The 17,385-nt window shown below is 40.0% G+C and overlaps 1 protein-coding gene across 1 annotated transcript in view; it reads left to right on the forward strand.

Moving 5' to 3' along the window:
* Positions 1–936: 936 nt before the first annotated feature.
* Positions 937–17,385, forward strand: part of ano11 (anoctamin 11) — a 16,933-nt gene continuing 484 nt past the window's right edge. The window contains exons 1-23 of the mRNA XM_084917664.1: positions 937–1,575; positions 2,033–2,159; positions 2,258–2,451; positions 2,564–2,671; positions 2,980–3,116; positions 3,189–3,246; positions 3,331–3,441; positions 3,521–3,686; positions 4,520–4,610; positions 6,458–6,554; positions 6,638–6,781; positions 7,083–7,220; positions 8,330–8,428; positions 9,691–9,793; positions 11,656–11,767; positions 11,870–11,924; positions 12,010–12,107; positions 13,480–13,616; positions 13,770–13,975; positions 14,061–14,197; positions 14,484–14,574; positions 14,983–15,166; positions 16,719–17,385. The exon at positions 16,719–17,385 is cut by the window's right edge and continues 484 nt beyond it. Coding sequence (XP_084773790.1) covers positions 1,444–1,575; positions 2,033–2,159; positions 2,258–2,451; positions 2,564–2,671; positions 2,980–3,116; positions 3,189–3,246; positions 3,331–3,441; positions 3,521–3,686; positions 4,520–4,610; positions 6,458–6,554; positions 6,638–6,781; positions 7,083–7,220; positions 8,330–8,428; positions 9,691–9,793; positions 11,656–11,767; positions 11,870–11,924; positions 12,010–12,107; positions 13,480–13,616; positions 13,770–13,975; positions 14,061–14,197; positions 14,484–14,574; positions 14,983–15,166; positions 16,719–16,750 — 2,757 coding nt within the window. The 5' untranslated portion in view covers positions 937–1,443 and the 3' untranslated portion in view covers positions 16,751–17,385. The remainder of the gene's footprint in view (positions 1,576–2,032; positions 2,160–2,257; positions 2,452–2,563; positions 2,672–2,979; positions 3,117–3,188; positions 3,247–3,330; positions 3,442–3,520; positions 3,687–4,519; positions 4,611–6,457; positions 6,555–6,637; positions 6,782–7,082; positions 7,221–8,329; positions 8,429–9,690; positions 9,794–11,655; positions 11,768–11,869; positions 11,925–12,009; positions 12,108–13,479; positions 13,617–13,769; positions 13,976–14,060; positions 14,198–14,483; positions 14,575–14,982; positions 15,167–16,718) is intronic.

The raw sequence follows: 17,385 nt of genomic DNA on the forward strand, positions 1-17,385 counted from the left end.
GGATCGATGTTGGGTAAAACATCAGGGGTTTTGTCCTCTAGGGAAATTCACAGGAAAAAGTTTAATATGAAAATGAAGATTATGTGCTGTGCCCTAAAGGTTTGTTGTGGATAGCTAAGGTGAAGCTCCAGAGCAGGGGTCTCGAACTCCAGGCCTCAAGGGCCCGGTGTCCTGCAGATTTTAGATGTGTCATTGATCCTACACAGCTGATTTAAATGGCTAAATTACCTCCCCAACATGTCTTGATGTTCTTCAGAGGCTCATTTGATTCAGGTGTGTTAACGCAGGGTGAGATCTAAAACCTGCGGGACACCGGCCTCCGAGGCCTGGAGTTCAAGACCACTGCTCTAAAGCATCTTTCAAACTCGCCAGTGTTGGCTCCGGCATTGCATTAAAATCCACTCAAAGATACTTGTGATGTCATCATTGTTTTTAAAATAGAGTTTCCGTTTGACAGCACGACTCTGGTTACTGTATGTGTTGTGTTATTCCTTCATACATGTCTCACAGGTTCAACTCTGCTCTGACTGCAGCACTGCAAACAGCATGAAAAGCAGGAAGGCTGCTGGAGATGGTGTGCCAAAAAGTGACTTAGTTTTATATATCCTTTATTTATCCAGCTAAAAAGTCTCATTGACAATAATTAATTCATTTATTTAGTTCTTCATTTTATATATAACCTCTTCATTCATCCTGTTGACTACAGTATTTTTACCATTATTAGCAAAGTTATTACACATAAAAACCACACAGAAACATCACTTTTTAGCTAAAAAAAAACCAACCTCCTGGTACATGTGGGGCTTCTGGACTCTGAGTATAAACCAACAGCATTTTTAAGTGCGCACAGTTTGTTCTGCGCTTTGAGATGATCACGTGGGGGTGGTGCTTCATCCTCATGTAATTTATGTTAATTATCTGCAGGATTTCAAACCAGTTCAGTGAAGTATATGAAACAGCTTGCGTGGATGAAGGAATACACATTGACTTCAAAGAGAAGAATCCTCTCACAGTGCGTTATGTCCATATAATTATATTATTATAGCACATAAGAGCTTGGACTGCCATTCACTAACTGTTACATTATTTATGAGGTGAAAATGTGCATTTCCCTGCTGAGATGCAGCACAGCACTGCGCGGTGTTGCCTGCGTGCTAGATCCATTACGGTATCCACGGCTCTTGCAGTGGAGCAGAGGAGCCTAATGGATGCAGAGATAAAAAGCAGAACAAGGACAAGGGAAGCGTAGATTGCTACAAATGCAGAGTTCAGCAGCAGCAGCTTGTTTTTCACTATAGCAAAGACCAGTATCCAGATTTTTTTAAGGCTTTTTTTGCATCTCTTACCTTCAGCCTGGCTGAAGTTATCTTTGAATTCCTTCAGTACAGATTTCATGTGAAGGCATAGTGTTTGTTTCAAGTCACAGGAGCTTTTCTTTTTATCATGTTGAGGAAGAGCTCAGAGCGGCTGAAGGGAGACAGAGAGGTCCTCCTGGATCTGGATACTAGGGCTGAAGCACAAAGCACAGAGAGCTATGGGAGCCTGCAGAATGGGAGCTTTATCCCCCCACGATATGTAAGCTCTGCTTTACTTATTTCCTACAATACTGCAGTGTGATATCTCTTCAGCTCACATAAATCTATAAAATCGCATCACTTTCACACAGCAGTTATTCATTATCCTGTTCCCTTTTGGCCTCACTGATTTCTCAGAGATGTGGCAGAGAGTCTTGAGGGGCTTTACCCTTCATGTAATATAAACATGAACACAAGGTACTGTAAGGACACTGATAATGGGTAATGGTGAGGCATGACTTTACTGCACTGAAAGATTGTTTTCCGCTCATCTTTCTGGTCTTATTACTGCAAAGTGGAGGCATGTACTAGCACAAGAATTAAACCTCTCCTCAAAGCCAATTAAACATTCATACACCGAGCGAAAAGGTTCAAATGCAGAAAAGTGAGCAGAGTTTTCGTCAGCAGCTGTCTCTTTACAGAGTTTCATGATATATTAATGGTGGCTCAACTGTCAGCTTGCAGCTGCAGCTGCTGATGGAGATATGGATGGCGATGATCCCATTTATATGCAGTCTACTAAAAGAAGTAAGCAACCAGTGCCACAGTTGGGGAATTACTTCAGAGACGGGAGAACTAAGATTGGTAGGCCGCTCGCTTTACATGAGGTTTCATCAGCTCAGTGGTAGGTAGACAAAGTCATTCGTTCATTTAACCTTTCACTCCTCTGGTCTGGGGTGCAGACTTCGTGCTGGTGTGGGAGATTCGTTCACGGAGGAAGCGGCGAGGGAAAGGGACAAATATGGCTACCAGTGAGGAGAGGGAAGCCGTTCCCGCTGAGGAGAGCAGCAGGTCTGAACGAAGGAAAGCACAACTGGCTCAGTGGAGAGAGAAGTTTGTTCAGAACCTGGAGAGTGTTGGCTTGGTCATGGAAAAGGTGTTGTGGACAAGATTAAAGATTATTTATCTTATTATTAAATTATTAAATCTGTTCATTATTTTTCCTGACATGTTGATTAACATCTTCTTTGTTGCCTCTTTACTTGTAGGAGGAAACTGCAAATGAAAAGAAGACCATACACTTTCTCAAAATTAGCGCCCCCTGGGATGTGTTGGTGTGTTATGCTGAGGAGCTTTGCCTTAGAGCTCCACTGCAAGTAAGTACAGCTATTTATTTCTAGGTATGTTCAATTTAAAGTTATTTGTTACGTGACGTTAAACCCAGTTGATAATAATACTAATTTGGGGAATAAACAAGGACAACTTAATATGAAAGAGCACACTGATGTTTACCAGATAAAGTCTTTACTATCTCACTTTTCTCTTTAATCATGCGAACATTTTCTGATTATCTCTTAAGACAATGAAAACCTGTCGTAACTTTTCACTCAGAACCAAAAATGTGCATTTTATGCTGTTCTACAGTAATAGAAGGAGGTCACCTGTATCTGTGTTTGTGTCCCAGGCACAACAGCATCTAGACCTCAACACATCTGCTCGGGTACTGAGTAAACTATGCATACCTAACGTAATGACGGAGTCTGTGCCTAACAGGCCTCTGGACTATTACACATGTGCCTTTCGCAAGTCAAAGATGAGCAGGTGGGTTAACTTCTGCAAACAGTTGGATCAGATCACTGCTGCGTGTTTTGCTGAATGTACGCCTTTCTTCAGATTCCTTGGCTGGGAAGATCACGATACATATTTCACAAATACGCAGAGGCACCGTGTTGTAAGTAACACAAGTGTGACAATAGCAGTATACTGAATGTATCGGATGTATATTTGAACTAACAGACTGGGAGTTTTATTTCAGGTCTATGAGATTCTTGCCAGGACAGCATATGGGAAAAGGAAGAAGGCTGAAGTCGGAGTGGACAGACTGTTAAATGAAGGGGCATACACAGCAGCTTTCCCGCTGCATGAGGTGAGTTCTTTTTAGTTGTTCTGGACACTGAAATTTGTCGTTTTCTCTTTCTCATTAGCAACATGTTTTTTCTCTTTAGGGGCCCTTTCAGCTTCCAAAGCACGAGATCCGACCTGACGAGCTGAACCAGAGGCAGGTTCTCTACTACTACTGGGCCCGCTGGTGCAAATGGTACAAGTATCAACCACTGGACCATATCAGGGAGTACTTTGGAGAGAAGATTGCACTCTACTTTGCCTGGCTGGGTAAATATATATTCTTATTTCTGTTGGTCAAAAAATTTGGCTCATTTTTTACAGATAAAAAGCCCACTCCTTCCTGAATCCAGGAGGATTACTGAATCCAGACCAGAAGGTATCACAATAACTAGTAATGTTAATTAAATATTTAGATTTTGTCATTATTGCTAAAATGAAAACATTAAGAATATCTGTGCAACTGGTTTTCCCCGTCGACAAGTAATTTGAGTTTAATTAACTGCTCAACATAAGCGTTCTATTGATATCTCAGTAATTTTATTACCTTGAAGCACAAACTAAAGCAGTTTTTGCTGATTATTTGGTTGAAATCAATTTAAATTTAGTAGCTAACTATAATTTTATTACAATTCTGGTAATTTGATTTGAGTCTGATGGGGGCCAAAGATTTCTCTATTTAGAAAAAACCCCGCTGTTCATTTTAATAAATGAGAAATACGTGGAGTCTGTATTACACGCCAGAATCATTTAAAATGATTAGAAATGGATCAAAACTAATACAGGACAATAAGCAGAGTGCTCACATAAATAAACATACTGTATGATACAGCAATCTAAGCTACAGCCTCCTGGCACTGACTCCACAGTGAATTGCATCTATTACTTTTTTCTTTCTTTCTTTTTTCACAAAAAGGTACAAGTGGAAACTCCTTTTTTTAGCAGTGAAATTCTTTTATGAATCTCTGTTAAGAGGAGAGTGTAGTATATGCAAAGCTTGAAACCATTATTGTCAGGATGAAAGTCATCATTGCAGCTGAAATTGAACATCCGTCTTGCATCAGCTGACAGCTGCAGTCTAATGGAGCTTTTTGTCTCTGCAGGTTTCTACACAGCCTGGCTGCTGCCGGCAGCAGTGGTCGGGACTCTGGTCTTTGTGTCTGGAGTGATGTCCATGGGTACCAACACACCAGCGTGAGTCTGCATCATGTATACATAGCATGTGTTTTATTGTGTAACACAAAATAATTTAAATGAAATGTCGCATTACAAACATGGCTAGTCACGTGTGACTGCACTCACTTAGATATGGTATTGTGGTATAGTTGTTGGAGTTTTACACACAGGGGTCAGTTTAAGCAGGCAGCTCAAACACAACTGAAGCAACCACCGTTTTAATCGACACAAAAACTTGGATCTTGTCTTTAATAATGTATAACATAAAAATCAAACAAACAGGAAACCCTCACACAAAGTTATGCCAACCTCAAACCAGCTTTGGTGTGTCAGATTGGCGATAAAACAGTAATAAGGTGGAGTCAGTCTGCCATCAATCTGCTTTGATTTGTTTGTTTGCAAATGAATGAGGTCAAGTTGACAGATACATGCAGTCTGAGTCCAGTAAGATTGTTATAGATTTGAATCAGACATTTCTCTGCTAATAGTGACATAATTGTTGCAGGATGGTGATTTCACTGCAAAATATTATAGTCATTCAACAACTTTGCTTTTATTTAGGAATATGACCCAGACGAGTTGCATTAATCAGTGCAGGCTCACTCAAACTGATTGCAGCATGTTGGCAATCTGTCTGCATTTATAACTTTATTTGTAAACCTTTGCCAGTCTGTCTGAGACTCAGATCAGACCGAGTCAGACCAATGCAGTCATCGGGCAACTATTGATCACCCAGCCCCCTGACCCCCCGATCCCTCAATGGAGTTTCAGATGGTAACCAGACATTATGTTTAATTAAACATTAAACATACTTATGCACTGACATGTATCACTATTGATAGTGATTCAGCTGAATTTAATGCACACCCACTTGGCTCACAATAAAACTAAACTGGACTAATCATTGTCAGCCAGCTGCTGGCTGCAGTGGCTTCTTAGAGTCTTATTGTTTCAGTGAAGCTGTTGAAATTGGTGCCGTTGTGCCTGTTCAGAAACGTATAGCAAAAACCTTACTGATGTCCAACATAAGAGCCAAAGTTCAGCGCTGTACTTAATGTACACACATGAGATTAGCATTGATTTCTCCTTAGAAAGAAAGAAAATACGTGTGTTATAGCTTTTGTTTTAAGGGCTGCCACAGTTTCCTGGAAATTAAACTCCACTTACAGACTCTCTCAAACAAGCACAACTTTAGATTCAAATATTTCAAAGCAGAGCGCACTCTGCATAAAGACTCGCTTCATAACTATATCATCTACATGTGGGATGTCTGTGCCAGTTTGTCATACATTATTTATTAAGAGTTGGCTCTCCTTTCTGGTTTTTCTTCTCAGTGTAAGTGTAGCCTAGATCGTGTACAGTAATATTGCTTCTGTAACTGTTTACCTTTTTCTGGCTTCATTTCTTAGGGATAAGTCGATATCCTAGGAAAGAGAGTCTGTGGCAACAAGAAAAAGCAGCCATCTCTAATGGACAATTAGTGCAGAATAGTCCTCCTATAAACAAAAAGAGGAGGAAATAGATCTCGCTGTCAGTCCAGGCTTTATTTGTAGCTGATACCATGTGCAGTCAGGGTTTCAGTAGCTCACTCTATAACTGTAATAAAGGAAAGAGCAGTAGCTTTGTTTCCCGGCAGGAGGTTAGGAGAATGCTTTCCACACCGCTCATCTGTTCCCTGGAAGCAGTACGTAATAGGTATATTTGCAGCCTTTACATCCATTAGAGTTAATTCTCCCAATCCCTTAGCTCCCACACTGATCATTATTTGGCCTCACGTTATGTGAGGCCAAATATGTGTTGCTTTAAAACCTGTAATTAGTGTTATCTCAGGTGTAACTAATCTGTGTCAGTGTATCTGTCAACAGGGAGGAAATCTGTAACAGTGGAGCTAGCTATACCATGTGTCCACTCTGCAAAACATGTAAGGCCTGGAACATGTCTGAGATCTGCACCTTGACGAAGGTACCAAGCTTTTCATGGTGAACAAATCGCTGACTCTGCGAAAAAAGACTTGAACCTAACGGTTGTACCTTTCTCTGTTGCAGCTGGGATACTTATTTGACCATCCAGGTACAGTGTTTTTCAGTGTGTTCATGTCATTCTGGGCTGTAACCTTTCTGGAGTACTGGAAGAGAAAAATGGCCACTCTGGCACATCACTGGGACTGTATGGACTTCCATGAAGAGGAGGTATTGGTTGCTTTCAGTATGAGTGTGATCATACTGGTCTTATTCGGTTTAGAGCTCTTAGGTCTGTCATGATTATAGATCCAGTAATACAATAATGGGCATCATGACTGGTTGCGCTTGTTTGCACAGGGATTCTATTTTTTTAATATTTGATTTTAACCTTTACACACGGAAGTTTCAGTTTTGTACAGAGTAAACAAGGTAAACAACAGAGCAAAGACTAAAGTTACAGACCAATCTGTGAACCAGACAAAGCCGGTGAAGAGTGTGTCCAGTGATGATGGTCACTGTTTTCTTTAAGGAGCGTCCTCGGCCGGAGTTTGCAGCCATGGCTCCTACTATGGAGCAAAATCCAGTGACTGGGGTCAAAGAGCCATACTTTCCTGAAAAAGCCAGGCTGTCTCGCATGTTCACTGGCTCCATGGTTATCATAATGATGGTGAGGCTATTTAAAATATTTTACATACTGTACTGCTGTTTTGTTGTTTTTGCACTTCAGTAAAAGAAATACTCGAGGTGCATTTTAACACTATGCATTATGTTTAGTTAGGTTCTTAAACGGTTTAATTACCACTATTATTGTCACACTGTAAAATGTCGTTCTAATACAACAGATCCAGATCCGCTCCCGAACAACAGACTTTCTCCTTTTCTCATCATTAATCTCATTGCACATGGTTTCAGTAAGGAGTCTCAGTTTCTCTTGAGCTTTTCCTTTTGTGATTGTGTTGAGAAATAGAGGTGGGGTTAACACCTTTGTGCCATTCCAGTAAATCCTGCATTGTTAACTGAACCCTTTTTTAATAATGAATCCAGGTCACATGCCTACAGGGCCAGATATGATCCCATCATCTCATCCACGCACTTTATGCTGTGTCCAAGATTCACTTCTTTGTAGATGCAGATCTGAGGATCATTTTTCACACACCCTTCTTTTGATGATAGGATTAGAGATGGAAATGCTTTAAAATTCTAATTCTCTTCCCTGTTCAGTAGAAGGATTTTGCTGGAAACATACTGATGTTTTGATAGTTATGAATTTTGATATAAGGAATGAAAATGTCTGCAAGTTAATTTCCCGAAACTGAAAGGAATAGAATCCACTATTAGACAAAGAAAAGAAATGAATATCATGGAAAAAATGATTCAGCTGTTACTAAACTTTATGGGAATAATACCTGATCCAAGCTCTTGTTGGAAGCTCTTGCTTGCTTGCCAATCTTTAGAAAAATCCTACTACTAAATGCTACTGACTTAGGAAAGCATATGCATGTCTAGCACATTCAATTAAAGCCGTCTTTTAAAAACTTTGTTTGTGCTCTGAAAGATGTCAGTCAGGATGTAAGAGATATGGATCAGTTTTATGATGCATCATGAGAGCTGCATCCAAAATATGTCGTCTGACAATGAGGATGCTGGACTCTTGACTTCTTCATCATATATTATGCTGCATGGTGTTGATGATGACAGCAGACCTTTGTGTGCCTCTGGCTGTGTGCAGCATATCATGTCGCAGCTACAGGTGTGCTTTTTCCCCTCTTCTCTCAGCTGTGTGTGGTGATGATCTTCCTGGTGACGGTGGTCGTGTGCCGTGGTATCATCAGTGTGGTGATATTTCATTCTGGGAGCCCTGTGCTGCGGACAGAGGTACGTTACAGCTGTTTCATGCTTTGCACAAAGAAATGCTACAAACACATTGGAGCTTTTTTCCAAAAAGAAAACTGTTAATAAGAAGAGAATGCAATTATTAAATTATTAAAAATTATCACAATCACATTTTAATATAACATTTTCGTTTTTTGGGCATCACATTGGTGCAGTGGTGGTGGAATCCACTGGCCATTTAGGGACTTTCTGTATGGAGGCCCCAACCCCATACATCCCCATACTGTGTGGGTTCTCTCTGGGTACTCTGGCTTCATCCCACAGTCCAAAGACATGCATGTTAGGTTAACTGGTGAATATAAAATTGGCCATAGGTGTGAAAGTGAGTTTGAATGGTTGTCTGTTTCTCTGTTTAAGCCCTGTGGTTGACTGGCTCCCTTTTCAGGGAGTAGCCCCACCCTTTGTCCTGTGACAGATGTGATAGGCTCCAGTCATAAGTTATATTTGTGGAATCAGCAACAAACTGTGATCACTGAAAGTACTGCTTGAAGGCCCAACAATCATGACCATTCAGTCTTGGTTTTCTTCTTTGTCCACTGTGTACAGAAATTTATGCTGACACTTTTTATCATATTATGTAACACATATGATCTGCAGTCAAATTCTCATATTTACATTATACCAAGAAACAGCTCAGTGTTACTGGCTTGTTGATAATCAACCCTAATTTGTTTTCTGGGTGTTCAGCGTAGGGCTCAGTCACACTACAGTTAAAATAGGATGGCAGCCTTAGTGGGACCAGTAAAAACTGGTGGTTGGCGAATGAGTGTGTTAAATGTTTTGCACTCTCTGGGACCGACCGAGTATCAGTACTTCTACTTAAATGAAGAATCTCTGTACTTTTACCACTTCTGGTTTCTAATAAAGCAACTCTCTGGATAAAACCTGTACTCCACATGAGTGTCAGTCCTCAGGAATACACACACACACACACACACACACACACACAGTGCCCCTGCAATTTCCAATAGTTCACCCTTATAACATAATCATATTGATTTTGGTTGCACAGCAGTCCCCCTGCACTGTTTTCTCTAGTGTGACAGTAACTTTACACATTTTTTTTGCCATTCTCCCAACTTTTACTGCCATCAAATTGAGTTCACGTGGTCAAAAAAGATCAACATTTGAGTTGTGTTGGTACTGTTTTCAATTAAATATATTTGTACATGTTTAAATGATTTTGCAAATCACTGCATTTTATTTATCATACAAACATTCATGCATTTAATTTCCTCCCCCAGGCAGGGACCATAGCCAACATCTCCAGCAGTATTGTAAATCTGGGGCTCATACTGCTGATGGGCCAGGTCTACACCGCATTAGCTGAGCAGCTCACTAAATGGGGTAAGAATCAATGCTGCTCTCACACACCTCAAACCTCTGTGGTGTATATTGTTATCAGCTTTGTACTTGATTGCCACTAACTAAAAGCTCAGACTTCTCCAGAGCAGGTGAATCTCTTCAGTTGGATCCTTATGGTTATTGTTTCTGTCAAAGTAGGCTGCATCATGTTGCAGAATTATGGGACTGTAAAGTACAGATACAGAGGGCATAAAAAGTCTACACACACAACCTAAAACAATGTGGTTGGACACGTCTGCACGCCTTCTTATAATTAGGGATAAGATTAATCACATGTGAATTCATATTAAACATTAGTCATCAGTTAAAGTGACTCATTAAAATCAAATTAAGTTCAGCTGTTTTTGTAGGATTTTCCTGATGTGTACCTTGTGGCATCTTACAACAAAATTTGTGATCTGCAAATAACTTACAAACACATCAAACTGATCTCATTGCTGAAAATAGATGAAAAAAAAAATACCATTACTGCCAGAACTGAGGGAAAGACAAGAAGATAACTGGCCAGGGAGGTTTACAGCAACATTAAATGAGTTGCAGGAATTTCTGGCAAGAGCTGGTTGTGTACTACATGTGACAACAATCTCAAGTTAAACACACACATGATATACATACATCAGAGCGTCCACAAGCATGTAGGTTTTGTGTCATGATCTGATGAGGCCAAAGTTGAAGGTTTTAGCAGTGATTCCTTGAGATATGTTTGACACAAAAACAGAAGTTCACATCACCAGAGAAAAACTGTACCTGCAATGAAGCATGGTAGTGATAACATCGTGCTTTGGGGCTGTTTTTCTTCATCTGGAACTACAGTAGGGCTTTAGTCAAGCTGGGAGGATTTATGAACAGTACTAAAATAGCAATCATTTTTCACAAAAAAACCCCTTCAGGCATCTGCTAGAAAACTGAAGATCAAGAGGATTTGGACCTTGTAGCACAACAGCAGCAACCAGCTGCATATATCCAGATCATCAAAATAACTGATTCACCGAAAAATGAGCCAGCCTGAGTACAGATTCAGATCCTGCTGAAAAACTGTGGAGTGACCTGAAGAGGACTGTGCTCAAAAGATGGCGCCATAATCTGAAAAACTTGGAATGTTTTTACAGAGAAGAGAAGGGCAAATAATGAAGACGTGCCATGCTAACAACTAACCAAAAAGACTGACTACTGTAATAAAATGAAAAGTTGCTTCAACAAAGTTGTTAGTTTAACCCTTTAACTCACAGTGTACCATATTTGATACATGAGTTTTCATGAGTTCTTGAGATGTTCACATGATCAGTGTGCAAAAACTCTGCTTAATTTTTTAGGCAATAAATAAGAACAAATAAATAATAATTTTCTGACAATTATTTAATGGGTCAGGCTTTAAATAGCTAAGGATGTGCATATTTATGCAGCCAGATTGTTGTAAAAATTTTAGTGTACATGTTTAACCCCTCCAAAAAAATTGTAACTGTTAATCTTGATGTTTAAATAGTTCAGCCACTGTTTAAAATTGATATCTGTAGGATTGTTGATGATGTATCCAGCAGAGTATTTGTAGAATTATCTCATTTCAGTCAAGAAAGTATGATAGACAATCATATTTGCTGCTGATTCTTGATTGTTGTAAAAAAAAAAAAAAAAAAAAAAAAAAAACACCCCAAATTAATCTAAATAAAATAGTTTACACTGTGGTTTCCCTTTTTTCTTAGTTTTGACTACCTGTAAACCAGTTATCATAATATTTTGTTATCTATATAAAAATCACTTTGAAGTCATTTAAACTGTCTAAGTGAAAACAAAGGCAACATTGTCTCGATGTCTTTAACACTGTGTTTTTGTGCTATGTGTTGCAGAGATGCACAGAACACAAACCCAGTATGACAACGCTTTCATCTTCAAGGTGTTCATCTTCCAGTTTGTCAACTTCTACTCGTCTCCCTTTTATGTGGCTTTCTTTAAAGGAAGGTGAGACACACGAGTCACAACAGACACACAGGATAATCATGAAAAGATAAGACACTGAGACAAAGAAAGTATTTAAGTTGCCACTGATCTCTCTGTGATTAGGTTTGTGGGTTACCCTACCAACTACGGGACCTTGTTCGGGATGAGAAATGAAGACGTGAGTGATTTAGAGAGCCTGTAACGTACCAGCATGTGAAAATGATGCCCCCATAGTGTCATGTCTGTGTGTCTTTGCGTTACAGTGTGGTGCTGGGGGTTGCCTCATTGAATTGGCTCAACAACTTTTCATCATAATGGTGGGAAAACAGCTCATCAACAACGTTCAGGAGTTCATCCTACCGTACGTTGCTACACTTTTAGCTTTTATGGTTTTTTTATGTATATGTTTTATGTTTTTATAGAAAAATGTTCTGTTGTCAATCTCCTGTGGTACAGATGTGGGAGATGCATAAAAGTAGCTGTGCTGTGTCATATTGTTCTGCAGTTCCAGCTGTTTGGTGCAGTAAATCTCATCCATGTGCCTCTGCACCATCAGCTGTGTGTGACTGTTTAAGACTTACTGCAGACAGTAAGTGTAAAATAAGGGCAGCAGAGGAGCAGTTCAGTAAATACGCTTAAAACCTGTGGCAAACAAAATTATGTAATCATCACTCTTGAGGATCCAGCTCTTTTACTTTGTAGCACATAAACAAATCACAGATATGATGACAGAAATTATTGCTATACATGAAAAATAAATGGGCAGAAACAGGAGCCAACATTTGTTACAGAACTGTCAGAAACAGGCTGAATGAAATGAGATTTACACGCAGAGAAGCCAAACACAAGCCAGCGCTTACAGTGGGCCAAAGAGGGGCAGTCGTGGACTGTGTTTACTGATGTTAGTGATCAATCATAAATGTGGAGTGGCCAAGGGGATGATGCTGGAAATTTGGTCTTGTGCTGCTGCAGTGAAACAGACAAAGATGACTGCATGAAGAAAACATTTCCCCACTCAGTGGTGGGGCGGCATGTGTTGTAAAAGATGAGAGGGGATTGCAGTCATTACATCAGCAACAAATGCTTCCAGTGATAGAAAATAGGTTTGGTTAACTAATTCCAACTGAAAGTCTATGGTGATTATTGGGGAACAATGATTGCTGTTCAGCTACAAAAAAATAGTCCTGTGTCATATCTGTGATGTAATGAACATCCTCTAAATGTGCTGTTTCTGTCATTTTTGCCATTGCATGTTGCAATGCATACTAACATAAATCCTTATCCTGATTCCATCAAATGATCAGGTGACCCTGGAGTTATGCTCCAATAGGCCCAGGCTGCTGGGGCGTTCCCTCTTCACTCACTTCTTTTCACTCTCTGCATGGTTTTGCACCACATGTCTATTTAGTCATTAGCCGTTATTAAACTCTGGCACTTTCTCCCATAGTTATCTCTTTTCTCCTGTTTCTGCTGTCTTCACCCATGCCATCACCCCCAAGTGGTCGCGGCAGATGGCTGCTCCTCCCTGAGCCTGCTGGAAGTGTCTTCCTGTTAAAAGGGAGTTTTTCCTTCCTTCTGTTGCCAAATGTTTGCTCACAGGGGTTGTCTGTTGTTGGGTTTTTTTTTAATAGTTTTTTTGTTTTAACCTTAGAGTATAAAGCACCTTGAGGCGAATGTGTGCCTTTATAAATAAAACTAAATTAAACCGAAAATGTCTTTTTCTTCCCTAACAGTAAAGTGAAGGCCTGGCGCCAGAAGAGAACTCTGGCAAAAGTGCTGGGTGGCAAGGCATCCCATGAGCCTCGGCGCTGGGAAGAGGATTACCAGCTGGTTGAGTGTGAGGGCCTGTTCGAAGAGTACCTGGAGATGGGTGAGTATCCATATCTGGATTTAGAGACTTTAATATCACTGCATTCAACCGGATCGCCAGTTCAGTCCAACTAAAAATTCACACATAGATAATATCCATTTTGATGAAAAAATGCAAAGATTAATTATCTAATTTTAATTTCATGTGCTGCAGTGCTCCAGTTTGGGTTCATTACTATCTTTGTGGCGGCGTTCCCCCTCGCTCCGCTCTTCGCCCTCCTTAACAACTGGGTGGAGATTCGTTTGGATGCACACAAGTTTGTGTGCGAGTACCGCCGGCCGGTGGCTGAACGTGCACAAAACATCGGAGTGTGGTTTAACATACTGGAAGCTTTGTCACACCTGTCTGTCATTGCCAATGTGAGTTCATGTCTAATACATTATTGCCAGACTACATAGCAATATGAGAAAAAAAGAACATTTATTATCTTTTATTCTTTTTCAGGCTTTCCTAATAGCGTTCACTTCAGATTTTTTACCTCGCCTGCTGTATCAGTACAAATTTGACAATGATCTCAACGGATACGTCAACTTCACCCTGGCTTACGCCCCACTCAACTACACAGAGTACCCTATGTGCAGGTATGCTGCTTTGATCTTTCTTTTTATGCTCCTTTTTATTCCTTCATCTTATGTGTCAAGTTCAACTTCTCATATATGGTTACTTTGGTGTTGCTAAGCAACATTTAAGTTTCTTAACATTTAAGTTAAGTGTGTTCATGTCATAGCCTTGGCCAACAGTGGGTGATATTACTGAATATTAAGACTGTTCTTTTCATGTGCTGCTGCTGTATATTATACACACCAAGTATTACAAATATTTCTTGTTGTAACTTTGTAACAAATTATGTTTGTTGGGGTTTTCCAGATACAAAGCATTCAGAGACAACAATGGAAACTACACACTGTTTTACTGGGAGCTCCTGGCAGTCAGACTTGGCTTTATTATTGCATTTGAGGTATGACGGAAGCTTCCTAGCGTCTCTATTTACTTCATTTTGCCTGTTTTAGTGGTTTTACCTTTGTTTAGTATTGCCTTTTCACTGACACCTCTATGCCAGTTCTGCTTGTTTGGACAAATTCTAATGATTTAGTTCTCTTTTACCGTTTTGTTTCCATCTGCATCACTTTTTATTCTCTCTCTATCTACCTCCTCTCTGCCATTTCCTCACAGTTATTTGTTAATGCTCACCTGAGAGAGAAGAAATTATTCACCAGTTGTACAAATTATGTGGAAAATAAAACTACAAGTACTGTTTTTCCATTTTCATGCTTGAAGATCAGCTGTCTGTTTGCTTAAAATTAATGACAATTTGTGATGTGGAGATTGTTCACACTGTTCTTGCTGTTGTTCTTACTGTCACCAGCACGTGGTGTTCTTCGTGCTGCGAGCCATTGACTGGATTGTACCCGATGTTCCCGAGTCCCTGGAGCTGAAGATGAAGAGGGAGCGCTACCTGGCTAAGCAAGCTCTGGCTGAAAACCAGGAGGCCCTGTTGGTGAGTCGAGCCCGAGCGGCCGCCGCTGCCACTCCAGGCACCTCCAGCCCAGGTCAGTAAGAACATGGGACGCACACACACAAGGTCATGCAGCACATACTTCTCCATATAAAGTAAATCTAGTTAACAATGACCAGGTAAATATGTTCATATTAAACTCACTTAAATCATCTTTTGGATACAAATTTGTGTGTCTGAGAGCAGAAAAAAATAAAAACAAGTCTTTTCTATTAGAAGTTTCTAATAAAATGTTACCGTGCTTCCTTGTCAGCTGCATGATAAACAAATCCTCTGCAGTGTGTTTCCACGTAGGTGATCCATGCAGTGTCAAACCTGTCACTGTCTCTGACACGGCTGATTCACACTAATAAATTCCACAATTGAAAGGCTTTTAAGAGCTCACCCACCCACCTGCAAAGCACCTGCGGCTATACTGGCTGTCATAAACTCGCTGCGTGCAGCATGATCATTAGAGGTAATCTATGTGGGATCAGTGCCAAATATGTCGCTTGATTGCATCGCCAGACTTTGTGACCTGATGTGTGTTGGCACGGGTTATTTCATCCATCAGCACTTCTGTTCAGGTTGGATTTTAAATAAAATGAAAAATCATTATGTTCAGCAAAACTAAGCAGCTTAACACGTCACATGTCAAATTTCATATTCTGCCCACGGGGATCGAGCGATGATCGTGGGGTATAGACTGTCATAGTGTGTATATTCATCCTCACCTGTATGTGTGTGTGTCCCCTTTGTTCTGGCCCACGCTGTTGTCATGTGTCTCATGTAGTGAATGTTGCTGGATCACGACAGGTAAGTACAGCACAGGTAAGTGAATGGCATTCCTAAAAAGGATGTCATGATTTCAGTTCAGAAATATTGGTATTAATTTATATTTTTAAGCCGATCCTGTGATCATTTAAAGTCTGATTTTCTTTTGTTGTTTAATCAAAAGTTATAATGTAGTACATGTAAGTCAGCAAAACATCTGTAAGAAGTCAGTGGGCCCAGAGTTGCTCGCTGTTATGGTGATTATTTATCTCCATATCACATTAGTTAGTCTCTGTTTTGAAGCTGCTTATTTTATTTGCTGATCCAAGTTAATAGCTAGCTCTTTCCTCAACATTACTAACTAATACTAATTACTAATACTACTACTCCCTGTGGTTTCATTGTATTTGGGATGCACAGGTTTTGGATTGGAGTCTGAAAACTTGATTACAGCAGGTGGCATTGTGGGATTTTTATATCCTCTAACTCCCCTAAAGTCACATTTTGTTTAGTTTAATTTAGAACTAGATCAACACTGTGTGAATTTAATGTGCATATTAGCTTTTCGAACATAAAAATCAACCATTTTATTAGATGTGAGGCCTACAGGACATACAGACTAAGGACTTTGGCATCTGAAATTATTTATTACATTTCATTGTGTAACCAGTTTATTTAGTGTTGTAGTTACCTGATGTGATCGCTGCAGCAAAAGTATCTGTGTCAGCCTTTTCCTCCTCTGTACCTCTTATTGTAGTCAGTCTAACACAACTAACTCTTTTTCTTGTCTTTCTGCTTCTTTCCCGTTACTTCTGCCATTGCCTCCTCTGAAGGAAGTGACACGTCCCTTGGAAACATGAGTTAAGAATCCTCTGTGGAAAAGAAGCAGTGGGACTGAACGCTGGTGGAATATGAGACTTTCCTTTGTATCTCGGATAAGTGAAATTTTCCCAAGAAAGTGGAATACTGTCTTGGGATTGGTTTTCATATCACTAATACATATTCATCTGCACAGATACGTGATAAGCAGGTGTGCTTCGGCCCGCCCACCTTCTTCATATGGACATTTCTCCAACATATTTGGGATTTTTTTCAATCTCATGGTTATTGCAACATTATCAGAGTCTGATGTTTCTTTACTGGAGCAAAGGGCATGAATTTATAAAGCATAAATCTATGTATTGCTAAATAATTAAGCAACATATGTAGGGAAAATTAGTATGTTGATTGGCTTCCACTAGCTGCAGCATGCACTGTTAATGCTACCTGACTCCACGCAGGTGTGGGACTTACTTGCAGTACTGTGTGTGTATCCCACGCAGCCTCAGATTGACTTCAAAGTCTGACAACATGAGCTATTTAAATGATGCCAAATGTTGTATTGACAGAGCATAGTTTGAAATTGCATACATTCCAATTTGCAGTGTTTTTCTTGGAGTTACTGTTGGGATACCCAGAGGACCTGAAATGTAATGAAGTCGGATTACACCTTGACTCTGC

The sequence above is a fragment of the Perissodus microlepis genome, chromosome 20, assembly GCF_051167445.1.
Source record: "Perissodus microlepis isolate ML-2025 ecotype Zambia chromosome 20, ASM5116744v1, whole genome shotgun sequence".
NCBI classification, from domain to species: domain Eukaryota; kingdom Metazoa; phylum Chordata; class Actinopteri; order Cichliformes; family Cichlidae; genus Perissodus; species Perissodus microlepis.